This window comes from Argentina anserina, chromosome 3, assembly GCF_933775445.1.
Source record: "Argentina anserina chromosome 3, drPotAnse1.1, whole genome shotgun sequence".
NCBI classification, from domain to species: Eukaryota; Viridiplantae; Streptophyta; class Magnoliopsida; order Rosales; family Rosaceae; genus Argentina; species Argentina anserina.
Window position 1 is genome coordinate 15,644,922 of NC_065874.1, and position 19,751 is coordinate 15,664,672.

Here is a 19,751-nt window from a genome sequence, read left to right on the forward strand (position 1 = left end):
AGTTATGGGCAAGTTACAATGCATAACTAAAGCCCGAGCTATAAGCTGTAATCACTTAATTGTCGCTTTTGCCAGTCCATTCTGGGAATGAACGTGGGGTACATGATGTTCAACATCAATCCCGATGGACATGATGTAATAACCCGATTTTTCGGAATGACTTTTGGATCACTTTTAAATTTATAAAATATGTGAAATTCATTAAACGTGTTTGTGCCGCCTTGCGAAGTCGGAAATTGAAAATGGAAACGTTAACGGAACGTTTATTTAGAAAAACATTACGTTTCCGAGACGTGAACATCGACTTTTACTCTGTCGATCGTTTGTGAAAACTTTCTTCACGAAAGTCGTAGAGCTCGTCGATACGAGTGCGTGGACGTGTGACGCGTTCAAATCGGACATCGGACGTAAATGTTATTAACGTCGGAAGTTTGTTTCCGATTTTGGAAATAGTATAAAAGGAAGGAGAGGAGATTAAAAATCAGAAAATCAGTTTTTTTTTCAAAAATCAGCTCGGGTACTGTTCACCCGAGCTCAGGTACTGTTCACCCGACCAAAAAATCTTCTCCGGCCAATTTCTCCACCATCCGACGTCGCCTCGTGTCGTGACACCTATCAAACTGACGGGCTCGACGATCTCTATCTTTTGGGCTACGCCTTGCACCCCGGCGACAACCACACACGGTGCAGCAACCGCCGGAAGTTACTGATGTGTCGGCGCCGCCTCCTTCGGCCACCATAGCTCGAGATTCTTGGGGGATTTTGCTTGTCTCAGTCCCAGCAACATTCCCACAAAAGGAATCGAGCCAAATCGAAGTATAAGTACCCGAATCAAAATTTCAATTTCTAGGGTTTGTGAATAGTGCCGAATTTATGTTCTTCGTTGTTTGGACTGTTTAGGCTCGGATTTAGACCTTGGTGTCAACTAGAAAGTTGTTGGAAATGTTGTTTAGGTTGTGGTGGTGAAATTTGGTGATAATTGGTGGCGGTTAGTGAATAGTAACGCCGCATGAATAGTAACACCACATGAATAGTAACTGTGAATAATGATATGTGAACAGTGACAATGCATGAATAGTGCATGTGCACAGTGATATGTAACAGTAAATGTGAACAGTGTATGGTAAAACAGTAACTGTGAACAGTGCTTTGAAAAAACAGTAACTGTGAACAATGGTTAGTAAAAACAGTGATTAGTAAACATGAACAGTGTTCTGTGAACAATGTTTTATGAACAACATTTAGCTGTGCTGAACTCGCTACCTGATATTTTAAGTATCATTTTCTAAGCATTTATCGTGCTATTAGGTGACTGACGAAACGAGTGAGGAAATTACTTTCAGGATTGTGAAAGTTGCACGCAGGAAAGAATGTGAGTAAAATCTCACATATTTACGAATATACCCTTGCGGAGATTAAAGATTTTACAAGAGTTTTTAATATTGAATTACGACATGGATACGATATAGTGGATTACATATATATTGTATAAATGGTAATAAATACATATATATATAGTTTGCTATATTATATACTGTTATAAATTCATCGGAATTGGTCATTTCGATGACGAGAATTAAATATTGAGCATGTGATTTAATTTGTACAATATGAGGTGTGATTATTGTACGTGGTTTTAACATGGTGTTTGTTAAAACGTTTTGTCTTCGGACGAGTTTTATTTTCGAATGAGTTTTGTCTTCGGACGAGTTTTGTCTTCGGACGAGTTTTGTCTTCAGACGTGTTTATGAAATATGACATGTATATGATATAATGGATTATATATATATATTGTATAAATGGTAAATAGGTACATATATATATATATATATAGTTTGCTATTTAATATACTGTTATGATTTTATCGTGATTATGTCATTTTGATGGCGAGATTTATATATCGAGCATGTGATTTTGATTTGTACAATATGATGTGAGATTATTGTACGTGATTTTAACATGGAGATTGTTAAAATGTTGATTTGTCTTCGAACTTGATTTTTGTACAATATGATGTGAGATTATTGTACGTGTTTGGCAAGTCGGAACCTAGCCTTTGGCCGGGCGAAAGTTACGATACAGTTAGAGCTCTAGTCTGTCTGCCGGAGTACTGCATGTGAGGTAACGGGTGGTTATCTGCTCATGAGTATTCATATTTTTGGATGTTGGGTAGCGGGTGGTTGCCTAATATCGGCGGTGTACTACGAGAGGGGTAACAGATGTGTACCAGCGTTCTTTAGTACCCGTATTATAAATGCATTTGGGTAACCAGAATGGTTGCTTAATTTCTCATGAGCGCTTCATTTCATATTTTTTTGGGACAACCAGATGGGCCGTCCATTGACTCATGAGTGCATTTATATTTGTTTGATTTGTGGATTTTCGTATATATTGTTATGCGAGTTATATTTTCATTTTACTCATACGAGCTGTAAAGCTTACCGGTTTTGTGTTTACAATCCCGGTGCACTAATTCGATGGTGTAGTGGATAACTCCGCAGGTGTGGATTAGCGGGAATTGACGGACCGCTCAGAGGACTTGAAGTTATTTATCTCCAACTTGTGTGAGGATTTGGTGGGACTATCTTGTGAGGTTGTTGTGAGGATTATACATTTCCATTTGTTATAATGTTGAATTATAATTTAGTTTGTAATAATCGGTTTGACTGAGTTGTATTTTGAACTCAGAGATGATCCGCTGTGGCATTTTAAATGATTTCGATTTCATTGAGATTGTTTGGTGTTTAACGACTTTGAAATTTTGAGTTTTTATACTCGAAATTTTAGGGTCGTTACAGTTGGTATCAGAGCCTAAGTGCGCATTTGGCGATTATCAATATCATCCGGGAGCGATGATTCGACTGCAGGCGGGCACCCATAACATGCTCCTCGGTATTGATATGTCGTCGGGTACGCAAGAGTGTTAAGAGCCATACCATATGGTTTGATCCTCTAGGAAGTATCGTGATGATACTTCGATGATTCACCTTCTTCTGGAGTTTCGTGTTGGATCTATTTGTTCAGATTCATGACTTCACCTGTATTGATTAGCTGTTTCATAGTGATGAAATTAGAAAATGATCGTGGACGGGCGAGAGGTCGCAACCGAGGTAGGGTTGCAGGCCGAGTCCGCAATGTGGAGAACCTTTACAAGGAGGCTGCTCCACGGGCAGAACAGGTTGACCATGCTGTTGTCATTAGAGACGATAGTCGTGTATTAAGTTGATCAATGACTTTAATGGTCTGTCAGCGCCGTTACTTCGTGGAGGCTTGGATCATATGGTAGTGGACCACTGGATCGAGAGTATTGGGACTTATTTGGTGATGATTGAGTGCTATGAGTTAGAGAAGATGATGATAGCCACATTCAATTATTGATAGTTCGGTAGAGGAGATGTTAGGATTGATTCCTACATCTCTGAGAAACTCTTTATGTGTCACTTCGCTCTTGGAGTGTTCCACGAATTGGAGACAATGAAAAGCTTGTCCTATTGTGATTGGAAGTAGAGAGTTCTCTGCTTCGTTGATTGTGATCTCGGACCACACCTATGATGTGATCTCAGGAATTAGTTGGTTGAGGCCGCAGTGTGCGGTGAATGATTGTTGTGATATGGTGGGGTCATTCATAGACCCAGGAAACCACTGTTTTGTTATCTTTGCGTCAAATCGGATAATGCCATGAGAGTTTGAGTCTTGGCACATGTTGAGTCTGTGTATCTGGGAGTCGCTATCACAGACATTGTTGTGATATTTGAGTATAGTGAGGTGTTTCAGGAGATACTGAGTTTGCCATCTTAGAGAGTTGTCGATTTCTTATTTACGAGGTACCTGTTATAGCACCTGTAGCGAATGCGCCTTATGGGATTGAGACAGAACGAGTTTAAAGAATTGAAAGCGCAGATAGATGGTCTATTAGACCTAGGGTTCATCAGACCTAGTGTCTCACCTTGAGTTGTGCCGGTGTTATTCGTGAATAAGAAAGTGGTCTCATGCGGTTGTGTGTGGATTATAGGGGAATGATTATGGTGACCATCAAGACCATGTATCATTTACCTAGGATTGAGGACTTGTGTGATACGTCCTTAAGGTGGTGATACAATTATTGAATTGAAATTCACATTACGTCGTCGTTGAGTTCCAACTTGTTTTGGGTCGGCCATAGACAATTGATGATACACATTGTTCTTGAACTGTGCAAGAATCTAAGGTGATGGAGAAATCTCAACATGACATCATGAATTAATTATTGCTAGATGAACATTTAATTGAGAACGTTGATCATTCTTGAATTAATCATTTTGGTGTTGGGATCGGAACTTAACTAGGCCACAGGTCCAAATGAGACGTTATGGCGGCGAAGTAACTTTATGGAAGGTAAGGAATGAGATGACCTTAGCTTAGTAGTGTTTTAACGAATTTTTTGGGACAATCACCTTCCAACTGGTAAAGAAATGGTTGAGGACCAAAATTTGTTTTTCAAGTGCAAGTGGTGTTAGTGTTGGTGACTTAGAGGCTCTTTTCCCTCTATGCATTAGATTGTTTATTGTTGGATAAGGTGGTGTTGACTGAAGTGTTCAACAAGGGATAAATTTTACGATAAAAGGGTAATCAAGTATATTGTTGCTTACAGAGAAGTTATTTTGGCCGAATGCGTTGGCCATGAGGGTTCTTATTGAAAGTAAAGAAACAACTGTTTAGAGTGGTGGTGTAGCAATCATTTTGGGGTTAGTTTTGAGGAGACAGTGGACCCAATATCTGGTTCTGTTGTTGAATTGATTGCAGAACTTATTAGTACTACAACGGTGATGGAAACCAATGCTTTAGATGATGTACTATGAACAGTGATAGCGTGAACAGTAAAAACACCCACGCTTACTAGTAGGGAAATGAGTAAGCAAAATATTGTACCATGAAGACTTGCTTGTTTTTTGTTTGCTTCGATTGTACATTGGAACGAGAAAAATGTGTTTCCACAATTTATACGAAGGTTTGGTATTGTACTCTGATCGAGAGCCATCGTTTGTGAAAACCACATACCACGTCGGCTGTCTATTAATACGGAAGAGGTACGGAGGGTAAACAAGCATTAAATCTTAGAAAAGATAGAGAGTTTACATGCGATGAACTCTTGTATGGAACTCTAGAATCCCAGCGATTTAGCCTTTCTACATACGTTGAAATATAGGTGAGCAAGCTCATTACACGTGAATTACCAATTTTCAATAAATTTTCTTCCCGACGCCGCTTCCTCAATTTTACCTTCATCTTACTAGGTTGGACCCTTCTCATTCTCCATCAGTTTGTGAATTCTATTAAAAAACCAGTTTCTTAAAATGAATGGCACAAAAGGGAAATTAAGTTTTCGTTAGATTAGTTACTGTGTTGGAGCATCCTAATTCTCTAAGCAATCATTGGATTAAGGATTTATGAAAGAAAATATCGATAATATTTCTAAAGTCGGTGAAATACTGAGATTTCTATCCCCAAACGAAAATACATATCCACTACATAGAACACCTATAAGTAAAACTCCAGAACTTACTGATTAACACACTTGCGAATCGAAGGTTGCCATTAGGGAGGAAAAGAAAAACAAAATCAATGCCTGTGTTTTTAAGCTCGAGCATGGTTATCAAATGTGTTTGGTTATTGTTGTTGGTATTCCACAACAATGTTGAAGCTCAGATGAAAATTTTCGACGTAAACCAATATGGTGGTATTGCAGATGGAAAAACTGATAACAGCAAGGTATATATAATTATATATACGTCCAGAATTCCGATCATGTCTTAGTTTCTAACTCATACATAGCTAATGATTATGATGCAAGTTTCAAATATATGTTGAATTCTCTTTGCAGGCTTTTCTTGATGCATGGTATGCAGCTTGCAATAACACTGGAGGTGGCGTGGTCTTATTTCAGAAAGGCATATATTTAGTGAACCCTTTGGTCATAAAAGGCTCTTGCAAGGGGCCAATGGAGTTGCAGATCCAAGGCACCTTATTGGCTTCAAGAGAGAAGCAATACTCGGTTGATATTGATCATTGGATCCTCTTCCAATACATTGACAGCTTCGTAATAAGTGGTGGAGGGACGTTGGACGGCCAAGGAGCCGCTTCTTGGCCCTATAACGACTGTAGCCGGAACACGCATTGCAAGCCACTGCCTGGGGTAAGTGGCTGTACTCGCACTTGCTATATATATATATGTGCATATGTAATTTCGGTTCCTATACGTAGCTTCATGATTAGGTCATGCATTAGGAGCATAACCTCGATCAGTAGAACTGATAAACGATGGTGCTAGGATCATGAGGTGCAATTGCAATCTGTAGGAGGATATTTCATCACTCCTCGTTGGCTAGCAACAAAAGATTATGTGCTCGCATTAGAGATCGAAATTTCCCCTCCAAATATATACTTATTAATTAGATATATATAATTGAAAAGTTCATTCTATTTCTAGAACAAATTAGCCGAGTCTTATGATTTACGAGATTTGTAAGAGAATTCTTTACATAAAATCGAACTTATATATGAGAATATGATCTTTACGTATAAGTAGCTCATAACTAATTGTCTTAAATTGCTAATTACCTTTGGTTTCAGTCATTGAAGTTCGATTTTGCCAATAATACGAGGATTGACAACATAACTTCCCTCAACAGCAAGAACGTCCACATCAACCTTTACGCATGTCTTAATGTGATAATCAGCAACGTTAACATAAGTGCTCCGGGCGACAGCCCCAACACCGATGGAATTAAGATCGGGAATTCAAGCAACATCCAAATATATGATTCAGTAATAGCCACAGGAGATGACTGCGTAGCATTCCTTCCCGAATCAAGAAACATTTCCGTTACTCATACTCACTGCGGGCCTGGCCATGGAATCAGTTTAGGAAGCATTTCAGGCAGCTCTATTTCTGATTTGAACGTAACCCAATGCAGCTTCGTAGGTACTCAGAATGGTCTTAGAATCAAGACTACGAGTCCCTCCCAACCAGGCATTGTTTCAACTGTTAAATTTGAACACATTGAAATGCACAAGGTCCATAACCCGATCGTCATTGATCAACAATATTGCAGTGGCAGTGGTTGTACTGGACCGGTAACGGTAAGCAATTAAGCTGTTCATTTCCATGAAATATACTAGCTAATGTTTATAACACCCCATTTAATCATTTATAAGTAGTAGTGCTATTGTTTAAACATGTTATAAATAATAGAATTTAGATCATGCACTCACTTTTATTGTCTGCAGAAAATTATTTCGGAGATCCAGATTACTGATGTCAAGTATAATGACATTTGGGGTACTTCAGAGACAGATGTTGCAGTAACACTCAACTGTAGCGAAAATAAACCTTGTGAGAAAATCGTATTACAAGATATCAACTTAGATTACATAGGACGCGGATCGACAAAAGCCTCGTGTTTGAATGCAAAAGGAGTAGCTTATGGCAAAGAAAAACCTAATTCTTGCCTACAGAGTTAATCTTCTTCGTAGTCATGGCTTTCAGAAGTTCAGTGTACAAAATAATTTATGACACATACGTAGTCAATAAGTCAAGTATATATAGACGTTTAGTTGTATTGTATTTGTCGTTAATTATGTATGTAAGCACAATTATGTGCGAATAAAATTGATCATTAAACATTAGTTCTCTTTTACATGGTGAATTTTTCTCATAAAAAGTTAAAAACACAGAAGGTCGTTGGAAATTATCGAGTGATGGAAGGATGCCTGTAATTTCAAATTTAAAGTTATATATATATATATGATGCCTTTTTTATCATTCGATCACATACTTTCCCAATTAATCCTGCCATCTTATGCGATATAATGGAATTGAAGATCAATGCAATATGAAATTTCATTCCAAGCTAGGGATTTTTACTCAGTTATTTCTTATGAAATGTAACAATCTGCTCATACAACGGAAGTTTCTTACACTTGTTAAATCTTATAAAAATCTAATTGTTCTCGATAAAATCTTTACTACACACTTTAATTTCTTAAAAAGGGGTCGTGAATGAGTATTATTTATGACGTGCATTTTGATGGACAACATAATATCACAAGCATTTTCATTAGAGACGTGTTTGGATTACGACTCGTGCTACCGTTCTATATCGCATTTTCTGTTGAAAGTGTTGAGAGTGAAGAATAGTACAATTTATTTATGTAAGTTGAGTTCTGATTGTCTAATATTGAGCTCTGTTGCATTTGTGTTTCATCTGATATGCCTTTTGCAGGCTATACAAAGTCAGGATTATGCTAAGAATTTAAGTTCTTTCCCCATCCTAGTTTTATATATCAAATAAGCTCCCTTATATTTATGCTGTGTCCTATTTAATGGTGGAGATTACGTGATCGATCAATTCATTATAATTTTCTGTAATATATTCTTTTTTTTGTTTCCTGGCATTTCCGCAAAATTATCATGATCACTAGTTCACTACTCATACTCCAATATTCATCTTCGAAGTTTTTCTTAGCTAAATTGTTTCAGTTCATTCTGAATATATGAGAATCATTAGTGAATTGATGAGTTAATTTTCAGAACACCAGCTTATGCATGATATCCATAATCCACTGTTTCTGAGTCTAAAAGTTTTGAGTCTTAGTCTAGTATTGGTTGATAATTGTAGCCTGTTTGCTACAGATTATATCTTAGTTGATGAGTCAAAATTTGTAAGTCTAGCTAAATCCAGTGATGAGTCAAGATTTAGTCTGTAATTCCTTTAATGCTGATACTTTTTAATTCAGTGAACTTACGGTTACATACCTCATAAGAATAATGCCAATTCCTTATGAATTAACTTCTCTTATATCCATAAATTACTTGATCTCTCAAAGTACGTTTTTTTCAGGTACTTCCATGTCTTGATATCTGATACAATCTGTTCTGTCTATGTTTACTCTTGTTTTCTTGCCATTTCGTTTTGTTAACGAATTTTGGCTTCCTTAAGTCCTATATTTTTAATTTAATAAATATTTTGGAAAAAAACCCTACTTCCTTCAACATTTGGCAGAAATTTTGTTTCTGTTGTGTGAAATGTTTCGTCTCTTGAGATTTTTGATTTAGTGTCAGCATAATTCATATTTTTGTAAAAAAAAAAATGAATGCTCATATTTAATGCAGGAAGGAAAACAAGCAATGTGAACTTGTGCCTAATGAGTTATCAAAATGAAGAACTATGTGCATATTGAAATAGGGAACATATATAATTGAGGATTAGATTTCATCCAAACTGCAATGCTGTAACGACCCCAAAATTTCAAGCTTAAAAACTCAAAATTTCAAAATCGTTAAACACCAAACAATCTCAACGAATCGAAATCATTTAAAATGCCACAGCGGATCATCTCTGAGTTCAAAATACAACTCAGTCAAACCGATTATTACAACCCAAATTATAATTCAATATTATAACAATGGAATTGCATAATCCTCACAACAAACTCACAAGATAGTCACACAAAATCCTCACACCAGCTGGAGATAAATAACTTCAAGTCCACTGAGCGGTACGTCAATTCCCACTAATCCACACCTGCAGAGTTATCCACTACACCATCGAATTGGTGCACCGGGATTGTAAACACAAACCCGGTAAGCTTTACAGCTCGTATGAGTAAAATGAAAATATATAACTCGCATATCAATATATACGAAAATCCAGAAATCAAACAAATATAAATGCACACATGAGTCAAAAATGGACGACCCATCTGGTCGTCCCAAAGAAATATGAAATAAAACGCTCATGAGAAATTAAGTAACCCTTATGGTTACCCAAATGCATTTATATTACGGGTACCAAGAACGCTGGTACACATCTGTTACCCCTCTCGTAATACACCGCGGATATTGGATAGCCACCCGCTACCCAACATCCAAAACAATCAAAGTACCCATGAGCAAATAACCACCTGTTACCTCACATGCAGTACTACGGCAGACAGACTAGAGCTCTAACTGTATCGTAACTTTCGCCCGGCCAAAGGCTAGGTTCCAACTTGCCAAACACGTACAATAATCTCACATCATATTGTACCAAATCACGTCCGAAGACAAATCAACATTTTAACAATCTCAATGTTAAAATCACGTACAATAATCTCACATCATATTGTACCAAAAATCAAGTCCGAAAACAAATCAACATTTTCACAATCTCCATGTTAAAATCACGTACAATAATCTCAAATCATATTGTACCAAAAATCAAGTCCGAAGACAAATCAAGATTTTAACAATCTCCATGTTAAAATCAAGTACAATAATCTCACATCATATTGTACAAATCAAAATCACATGCTCGATATATAAATCTCGTCATCAAAATGACATAAAACACGATAAAATCATAACAGTATATTATATAGCAAACTATATATATATGTATATATTTATCATTTATACAATATATATATATATAATCCATTATATCATATACATGTCATATTTCATAAACACGTCCGAAGACAAAAACTCGTCCGAAAACAAAACTCATTCGAAAACAAAACTCGTCCGAAGACAAAACGTTTTAACAAATACCATGTTAAAACCATGTACAATAATCACACCTCATATTGTACAAATTAAATCACATGCTCAATATTTAATTCTCGTCATCGAAATAACAAATCCCAATGAATTTATAACAGTATATAATATAGCAAACTATATATATATATATGTACTTATTACCATTTATACAATATATATGTAATAACCCGAATTTTTAGAACTAAATGTCGAGTATTTTCAAAGTGTTAAACTTGTGAAATTAATTCAAGACGACAATTGGAGGTTTGCGACATTTCGAAACGAAAACGGAAACGTTCTCGGATCGTTTAATTAGAAAACGTAACGTTACCGCAACGAATAGATCGACTTTTATTCCGTCGCTCGGTTGCAAAAACTTCCTTCACGAAAGTCGTAGAGCTCATCGATACGAGTTCGTAGACACGTCATGCGTTCGAATCGGACGTCGGACGCGAAAGTTATTAACGTCGGAAGTTCGTTTCCGATTTTGGAAATAGTATAAAAGGAAGGAAAGGAGATTAAAAATCAGATTTTTACTCCAAAAATCAGCTCGGGGGTACTGTTCACCCGAGCTCGGGTACTGTTCACCCGACCCAAAAACCTTCTCCGGCCGATTTCTCCACCATCCGACGTCGCCTCGTGTCGTGCCACCTATCAAACTGACGGGCTCGACGAGCTCCATCTTTTGGGCTACGCCTTGCACTCCGGCGACAACCACACACGGTGTAGCAACCGCCGGAAGTTACTGCTGTGGCGACGCCACCTCCTCCGGCCACCATGGCTCGAGATTCTTGGGGGGTTTTGCTTGTCTCAGTCCCAGAAACATTCCCACAAAAGGAATCGAGCCAAATCGAAGTGTAAGTACCCGAATCAAAATTTCAATTTCTAAGGTTTGTGAATAGTGCCGATTTCATGTTCTTCGTTGTTTGGACTGTTTAGACTCGGATTTAGACTTTGGTGTCAACTAGGAAGTTGTTGGAAATGTTGTTTAGGTTGTGGTGGTGAAATTTGGTGATGATTGGTGGCGGTCGGTGAACACTAACGCCGCATGAATAGTACCGTCGCATGAATAGTAATATGTAATAGTAACTGTGAACATTGAACTGAAAACAGTAATTTGAACAGTGAATGGTAAAACAATAACTGTGAACAGTGTTTTGGTAAAACAGTAACTGTGAACATTGATTAGTAACATGAACAGTGTTCAGTGAACAATGTTTTATGAACAACACTTAGCTGTGCTGAACTCGTTACCTGATATTTTAAGTATCATTTTCTAAGCATTTATCGTGCTATTAGGTGACTGACGAAACGAGTGAGGAAATTACTTTCATGGTCGTGGAAGTTGCACGCAGGAAAGAAGGTGAGTAAAATCTCACTTATTTACGAATCTACCCTCGCGGTGATTCAAGATTTTGCAAGAGTATTTAATAATGAATTACAACATGTATACAATATAGTGGATTACATATATATCGTATAAATGGTAATAAGTACATATATATATAGTTTGCTATATTATATACTGTTATGAATTCATTGGAATTGGTCATTTCGAATGACAAGAATTAAATATGGAGTATGTGATTTGATTTTTGTACAATATGAGGTGTGATTATTGTACGTGCTTTTAACATGTGTTTGTTAAAATGTTTTGTCTTCGGACGAGTTTTGTCTTCGGACGAGTTTTTGTCTTCGGACGTGTTTATGAAATATGACGTGTATATGATATAATGGATTATATATATATTGTATAAATGGTAAATATGTACATATATATATAGTTTGCTATATAATATACTGTTATGATTTTCTCGTGATTTATGTCATTTCGATGACGAGATTTAAATATCGAGCATGTGATTTTGATTTGTACAATATGATGTGAGATTATTGTACGTGATTTTAACATTGAGATTGTTAAAATGTTGATTTGTCTTCGGACATGATTTTTGGTACAATATGATGTGAGATTATTGTACGTGATTTTAACATTGAGATTGTTAAAATGTTGATTTGTCTTCGGACGTTATTTGGTACAATATGATGTGAGATTATTGTACGTGTTTGGCAAGTCGGAACCTAGCCTTTGGCCGGGCGAAAGTTACGATACAGTTAGAGCTCTAGTCTGTCTGCCTTAGTACTGCATGTGAGGTAACGGGTGGTTATCTGCTCATGGGTACTCAGATTGTTTTGGATGTTGGGTAGCGGGTGGCTATCCAATATCGGCGGTGTATTACGAGAGGGGCAACAGATGTGTACCAGCGTTCTTGGTACCCGTATTATAAATGGATTTGGGTAACCAGAAGGGTTACTTAATTTCTCATGAGCGCTTCTTTTTCTTTGGGACAACCAGATGGGCCGTCCACTGACTCATGAGTGCATTTATATTTGTTTGATTTGTGGATTTTCGTATTTATTGATATGCGAGTTATATATTTTCATTTTACTCATACGAGCTGTAAAGCTTACCGGGTTTGTGTTTACAATCCCGGTGCACCAATTCGATGGTGTAGTGGATAACTCCGCAGGTGTGGATTAGCGGGAATTGACGGACCGCTCAGAGGACTTGAAGTTATTTATCTCCAGCTTGCGTGAGGATTTGGTGTGACTATCTTGTGAGGATTATACATTTCCAATTGATATAATGTTGAATTATATGTTTGGTTTGTAATAATTGGTTTTCTGAGTTGTATTGAGAACTCAGTGATGATCCGCTGTGCACGTTAAATGATTTCGATTTCATTGAGATTGTTTTGGTGTTCTAACGACTTTGAAATTTTGAGTTTTTAGGCTTGAAATTTTAGGGTCGTTACAGTTGGTATCAGAGCCTAAGTGCGTATTTGGCGATTATCTATACCATCCGGGAGCGATGATCCGACTGCAGGCGGGCACCCATCACATGCTCCTTGGTATTGATATGTTGTCGGGTACGCGAGAGTGTTAGGAGCCATACCTTATGGTTTGGTCCTGTAGAGAGTATTGTGACGATACTCCGATGATTCACCTTCTTCTGAGATTTCATGATTGATATTAGTTGGATCTATTTTGTCGAATTCGAGACTTCACATGTATGATTGAGTGTTAATTGTTGAATGGTGATGAATTTGGAAAAAGGGCCGTGAACAGGGCCGAGGACGGACGTCGCGGCCGAGGTAGGTTTGCAGGCCGAGTCCGCAATGTGGAGAACCTTTACGAGGAGGCTGCTCCACGGGCAGAATAGGTGGACCATGCTACTGTCGTTAGAGACGACGATAGTCGTGTGTTAAGTTGATCAAGGACTTTAATCGTCTGTCAACGTCTTATTTCATAGAGGCCTGGATCATATGGTAGTGGACCACTGGATCGAGGGCTTCATAATCTACTTTGAGATGATTGAGTACCCTGAGAAAGAGAAGAAGAAGATATCGACACTTATTAGTGATAGTTCAGTAGAGGAGATGGTAGGATTGACTCCTACATCTATGAGAAACTCTTTATGTGTCACTTCGCATTTGGAGTGTTCCTCGAATTGGAGACAATGAAAGGCTTGTCCTATTTTGAGTGGAAGTGGAGAGTTCTCTGCTTATTTGGTCGTGATTCCGAATCACACCTATGATGTGATCATAGGAATTGATTGGTTGAGTACGCAGTACACGGTGATTGATTGTTTTGACTTAATGACTGGTACGATCAGCTTAGAGAGGCTACAATACTCCCTGAGTTTGACATGCGATCCAAATACTGGAATGCTAACAAGTTTGAGTATATAGTTTCCTATCAGGGCAGAGAACTATCAAGGAGTCTTGATAGAGAGCGTTGACCCTATATTGAGGGATGTTCAGTGTTTAAATGTTAAGGACTAGATTTTAGTTATGCAACTAATCTAAGTTGAAGCCTAACAAGGTTGAGATATTACGTTCAGGTAAGAGATGTGTAGACCATAGGTTGGAGGTGGTTAACGAAAATTTTCGTGACTAGCATCTCTAACGCTATTGGTAACAGAGTGGTAGGGCGTATGATACGTCCATAAAGTGGTAATACAATTATTGAATTGAGATTCACATTTTGTCGATGTGACATTCCAAACTTGTTTTGGTTCGGTTATAGACAATTGATGTTACGCATTGTTCTTGGCTGAGCAAGAAATATAAGGTGATGGAGAAATCTCAATGTGGCGATATGAATTAATTATTTGCTAGATGAGCATTTAAATGAGAACGCTGGTCTTTCAGAATTTAATTATTTTGGTGTTGGGGATTGGAACTTCACAATGCCTCAGGTCTAAATGAGACGCAATGGCGGTGAAGTAACTCTATTGAAGGTAAGGTATGAGATGACCTTAGCTTAGTGGTGTTTTAACGAATTGGTCGTGACAAGTACCTTCTAACTGGTAAAGAAATGGTTGAGGACTAAATCTTTTTTTCAAGTGCAGGTGGTGTTAGTGTTGGAGACATAGAGTTTTTTTTCCCTTTATGCATCAGATTGTTTATTGTTGGATAAGGCGAAGTTGACTGAAGTGTTCAACAATGGATAAATTTTACGATAAAGAGTAATCAATTATATTACTGCTTGCAGAGAAGTTATTTTGGCCGAATGCGTTGACCATAAGGGTTCTTAATGAAAGTAAAGAAACAACTGTTTAGAGTGGTGGTATAGCGATCATTTTGGGTTAGTTTTGAGGAGATGGTGGACCTAATATCGGGTTCTGTTGAAGTAATTACTAAACTTATTAGTACTACAACGGTGGGAGGAACCAATATCTTAGATGATGCACTGGGGCATTTGTGTGGGACCGTATGTCATGCATTTGAGGCATGTATGAACCAGGGGGTAAAGTATATCTCGGTTGTGGTCGTGTTGGATTTTGCACTGTAAAGTTCACCTAATTTTTCATGTTCCACCGTTGGGAGATAAATACATTCTTTGTTTGAACCCCAAATTGTGGCATACCACTCATGGAAGCAGGAAGCTGTAATTAATTTTCGACGGTAAGTTTTGGTGAGTGTGATGGGATGCGTGATGCGTCACTCTTGTGTTGGCAGTAGAGGTTCTCTACTGCCTTGTGCGTATATTAGTCGATTCTCTGGTGAATTGTTTGAGAGTAATTCTTAATCCAAGGTGGTGTTTTGTGGTGGTTGTGAACTCAATGAGTTAAGATTTCTTTATCGTGTTGCCGATACAAATATGGTACTTGAGTAGGTATCACGCACGACAACTTTTTATGGTTATAATAAGATGATCATGAAAGGGGATTATTTTGTTGATTGGAAGGAATGGTAGGTTCGTTATTCTAACGATGATTTGTGGTGAAGTCATGAAGGTATTGTCGTGATAAAACACGTTTATTTGAAAACTACTATGTGTGATGTAAGTAGTAGGCAGGTGTTAATAATTGATTTGACTCATGTTAGATGTTGGGTTCCACTATCGATGGTCGAGTTCCATTACAAGCATGCTCACTTGGGTGGCTTACATGTGGCTATTAATGTTAGAACATGTGACAGATTGTCTGTTTGGAAGAAGTTGAGGTATGTGGTGTTTGAAAACTCTAATGGTCCGAGAGACTTGGAAATGTTGGTTTCTAAGACTTGAAAGCGACACAGGGTAAAGAGATATTATATAGTGTCGATGTGGTAGACCACTCAACCTCGAAATCTCATTCTTAATAGCGTAGTGAGATCTATCAGAGAAGAGAAGTCACCTGTAAGATTCTTTGAACAAGTTGGTGACATTCAAGATGACGATGTCTAGCATGTCTCCTAATGCCCTACCATGCAATATGTACATTTGAACTTAGCATGCCCTTAAGAGAAGACTATTAGATGGCGCCATGTGACCATCTAGTTGAAGGGCGCACCAATAGTGGGGTGGTGAGAGTGGACAAGAAGAGAAGTTGACATCGAGAGTACGCTGGACTCTGTGGGAGCAAGGTCATCTAGCAGGTTCAGGTACATAGGGTATGCTATGTGCCTACGCTAAAGTTGTACATATGCACTCAATGTGTGTTATATAAGTAAATGCAGTTATGACTTATTGGAATTTGGTTGAATAGTGAAGTTCGTTCTAAATTCGCCTTATACCTTAAAGGTCTTGTGTTGCAGAACATCTTGTTTTTGCATTTGATTAGGGATGTTCGAGTCGTGGTTTTTCCTGGATGGGTGTTATCATGCTCATTGTTAGAATTCTTTGCAGACACAGTGAAGTTATATAACACCATAATAGAATAAAAGTGAGCTGTGATCGTCTCGTGGAGGCATCATAGAGAGGAAAATTATTGGGGAAGGAATTGTGGAGTCACCACGTTGAGGGCTGGGTACCCTTAGCTGTTGTCGAGTATGGTGTATGAATTTCGGGACGAAATTCCTTTAAGGGGGGTAGAATGTAATAACCCGAATTTTTAGAACTAAATGTCGAGTATTTTCAAAGTGTTAAACTTGTGAAATTAATTCAAGACGACAATTGGAGGTTTGCGACATTTCGAAACGAAAACGGAAACGTTCTCGGATCGTTTAATTAGAAAACGTAACGTTACCGCAACGAATAGATCGACTTTTATTCCGTCGCTCGGTTGCAAAAACTTCCTTCACGAAAGTCGTAGAGCTCATCGATACGAGTTCGTGGACACGTCATGCGTTCGAATCGGACGTCGGACGCGAAAGTTATTAACGTCGGAAGTTCGTTTCCGATTTTGGAAATAGTATAAAAGGAAGGAAAGGAGATTAAAAATCAGATTTTTATTCCAAAAATCAGCTCGGGGGTACTGTTCACCCGAGCTCGAAATCATTTAACGTGCACAGCGGATCATCACTGAGTTCTCAATACAACTCAGAAAACCAATTATTACAAACCAAACATATAATTCAACATTATATCAATTGGAAATGTATAATCCTCACAAGATAGTCACACCAAATCCTCACGCAAGCTGGAGATAAATAACTTCAAGTCCTCTGAGCGGTCCGTCAATTCCCGCTAATCCACACCTGCGGAGTTATCCACTACACCATCGAATTGGTGCACCGGGATTGTAAACACAAACCCGGTAAGCTTTACAACTCGTATGAGTAAAATGAAAATATATAACTCGCATATCAATATATACGAAAATCCACAAATCAAACAAATATAAATGCACTCATGAGTCAGTGGACGGCCCATCTGGTTGTCCCAAAGAAAAAGAAGCGCTCATGAGAAATTAAGTAACCCTTCTGGTTACCCAAATGCATTTATAATACGGGTACCAAGAACGCTGGTACACATCTGTTACCCCTCTCGTAATACACCGCCGATATTGGATAGCCACCCGCTACCCAACATCCAAAACAATCTGAGTACCCATGAGCAGATAACCACCCGTTACCTCACATGCAGTACTAAGGCAGACAGACTAGAGCTCTAACTGTATCGTAACTTTCGCCCGGCCAAAGGCTAGGTTCCGACTTGCCAAACACGTACAATAATCTCATATCATATTGTACCAAATCACGTCCGAAGACAAATCAACATTTTAACAATCTCAATGTTAAAATCACGTACAATAATCTCACATCATATTGTACCAAAAATCATGTCCGAAGACAAATCAACATTTTAACAATCTCAATGTTAAAATCACGTACAATAATCTCACATCATATTGTACAAATCAAAATCACATGCTCGATATTTAAATCTCGTCATCGAAATGACATAAATCACGAGAAAATCATAACAGTATATTATATAACAAACTATATATATATGTACATATTTACCATTTATACAATATATATATAATCCATTATATCATATACACGTCATATTTCATAAACACGTCCGAAGACAAAAACTCGTCCGAGGACAAAACTCGTCCGAAGACAAAACATTTTAACAAACACATGTTAAAAGCACGTACAATAATCACACCTCATATTGTACAAAAATCAAATCACATACTCCATATTTAATTCTTGTCATTCGAAATGACCAATTCCAATGAATTCATAACAGTATATAATATAGCAAACTATATATATATGTACTTATTACCATTTATACGATATATATGTAATCCACTATATTGTATACATGTTGTAATTCATTATTAAATACTCTTGCAAAATCTTGAATCACCGCGAGGGTAGATTCGTAAATAAGTGAGATTTTACTCACCTTCTTTCCTGCGTGCAACTTCCACGACCATGAAAGTAATTTCCTCACTCGTTTCGTCAGTCACCTAATAGCACGATAAATGCTTAGAAAATGATACTTAAAATATCAGGTAACGAGTTCAGCACAGCTAAGTGTTGTTCATAAAACATTGTTCACTGAACACTGTTCATGTTACTAATCACTGTTCACAGTTACTGTTTTACCAAAACACTGTTCACAGTTATTGTTTTACCATTCACTGTTCAAATTACTGTTTTCAGTTCAATGTTCACAGTTACTGTTACATATTACTATTCATGCGACGGTACTATTCACAGGTACTATTCATGCGGCGTTACTGTTCACCGACCGCCACCAATCATCACCAAATTTCACCACCACAACCTAAACAACATTTCCAACAACTTCCTAGTTGACACCAAAGTCTAAATCCGAGTCTAAACAGTCCAAACAACGAAGAACATGAAATCGGCACTATTCACAAACCCTAGAAATTGAAATTTTGATTCGGGTACTTACACTTCGATTTGGCTCGATTCCTTTTGTGGGAATGTTTCTGGGACTGAGACAAGCAAAACCCCCCAAGAATCTCGAGCCATGGTGGCCGGAGGAGGCGGCGCCGCCACAGCAGTAACTTCCGGCGGTTGCTACACCGTGTGTGGTTGTCGCCGGAGTGCAAGGCGTAGCCCAAAAGATGGAGCTCGTCGAGCCCGTCAGTTTGATAGGTGGCACGACACGAGGCGACGTCGGATGGTGGAGAAATCGGCCGGAGAAGGTTTTTGGGTCGGGTGAACAGCTAATACCAATGGTACCTCTGCCTCATACAAAAAGAATCAACAGCTAATTTTGTACCTCTGCCTCATACAAAAAGAAAAAAACAAATTTTATACATCTAACGCATGCCGGTAGCAAAAAGTGATAATTTGAAAGTAAGTTCACTTCAGCTTCTCGGGGGGGGTACTGTAGCAGTGATTTCAAAATACCAATGGTACCCCTCATGATTTCAGGGAATTACAACTCAATCAGTGGTTCATCCCGTTCTACCAGAATCCCCAAA

General features: G+C 38.0%; 2 protein-coding genes across 2 annotated transcripts; one reads left to right on the forward strand and one right to left on the reverse strand.

Moving 5' to 3' along the window:
• The first annotated feature begins 5,625 nt into the window (after nucleotides 1-5,625).
• On the forward strand, nucleotides 5,626-7,500 carry LOC126787150 (exopolygalacturonase-like). The gene is made up of 4 exons (XM_050513075.1): nucleotides 5,626-5,748; nucleotides 5,861-6,172; nucleotides 6,610-7,119; nucleotides 7,267-7,500. Exons 1-4 carry the CDS (start codon nucleotides 5,626-5,628, stop codon nucleotides 7,498-7,500), a joined length of 1,179 nt encoding a protein of 392 aa, XP_050369032.1.
• A 9,823-nt stretch (nucleotides 7,501-17,323) lies between these two features.
• LOC126787151 (uncharacterized) lies at nucleotides 17,324-19,693 on the reverse strand. Its single transcript, XM_050513076.1, has 4 exons — nucleotides 19,656-19,693; nucleotides 19,214-19,508; nucleotides 18,695-18,758; nucleotides 17,324-17,541 (listed from the first exon to the last, which is right to left on the reverse strand). Exons 1-4 carry the CDS (start codon nucleotides 19,691-19,693, stop codon nucleotides 17,516-17,518), a joined length of 423 nt encoding a protein of 140 aa, XP_050369033.1. The 3' UTR covers nucleotides 17,324-17,515.
• Between the last annotated feature and the right edge of the window lie 58 nt (nucleotides 19,694-19,751).

What these genes read in the sequence shown, in the direction of transcription:
- LOC126787150 (XM_050513075.1), top strand. Translation starts at nt 5,626, where the DNA reads ATGGTTATCAAATGTGTTTGGTTATTGTTGTTGGTATTCCACAACAAT. An exon ending in GAAAAACTGATAACAGCAAG is followed by an intron (nt 5,749 to 5,860) that starts GTATATATAATT and finishes TTCTCTTTGCAG; the next exon opens with GCTTTTCTTGATGCATGGTA. An exon ending in ATTGCAAGCCACTGCCTGGG is followed by an intron (nt 6,173 to 6,609) that starts GTAAGTGGCTGT and finishes CTTTGGTTTCAG; the next exon opens with TCATTGAAGTTCGATTTTGC.
- LOC126787151 (XM_050513076.1), bottom strand. Translation starts at nt 19,693, where the DNA reads ATGAGGGGTACCATTGGTATTTTGAAATCACTGCTACA. An exon ending in ATTTTGAAATCACTGCTACA is followed by an intron (nt 19,509 to 19,655) that starts GTACCCCCCCCG and finishes TGTATGAGGCAG; the next exon opens with AGGTACCATTGGTATTAGCT. An exon ending in GAATCGAGCCAAATCGAAGT is followed by an intron (nt 18,759 to 19,213) that starts GTAAGTACCCGA and finishes TCGTGCTATTAG; the next exon opens with GTGACTGACGAAACGAGTGA.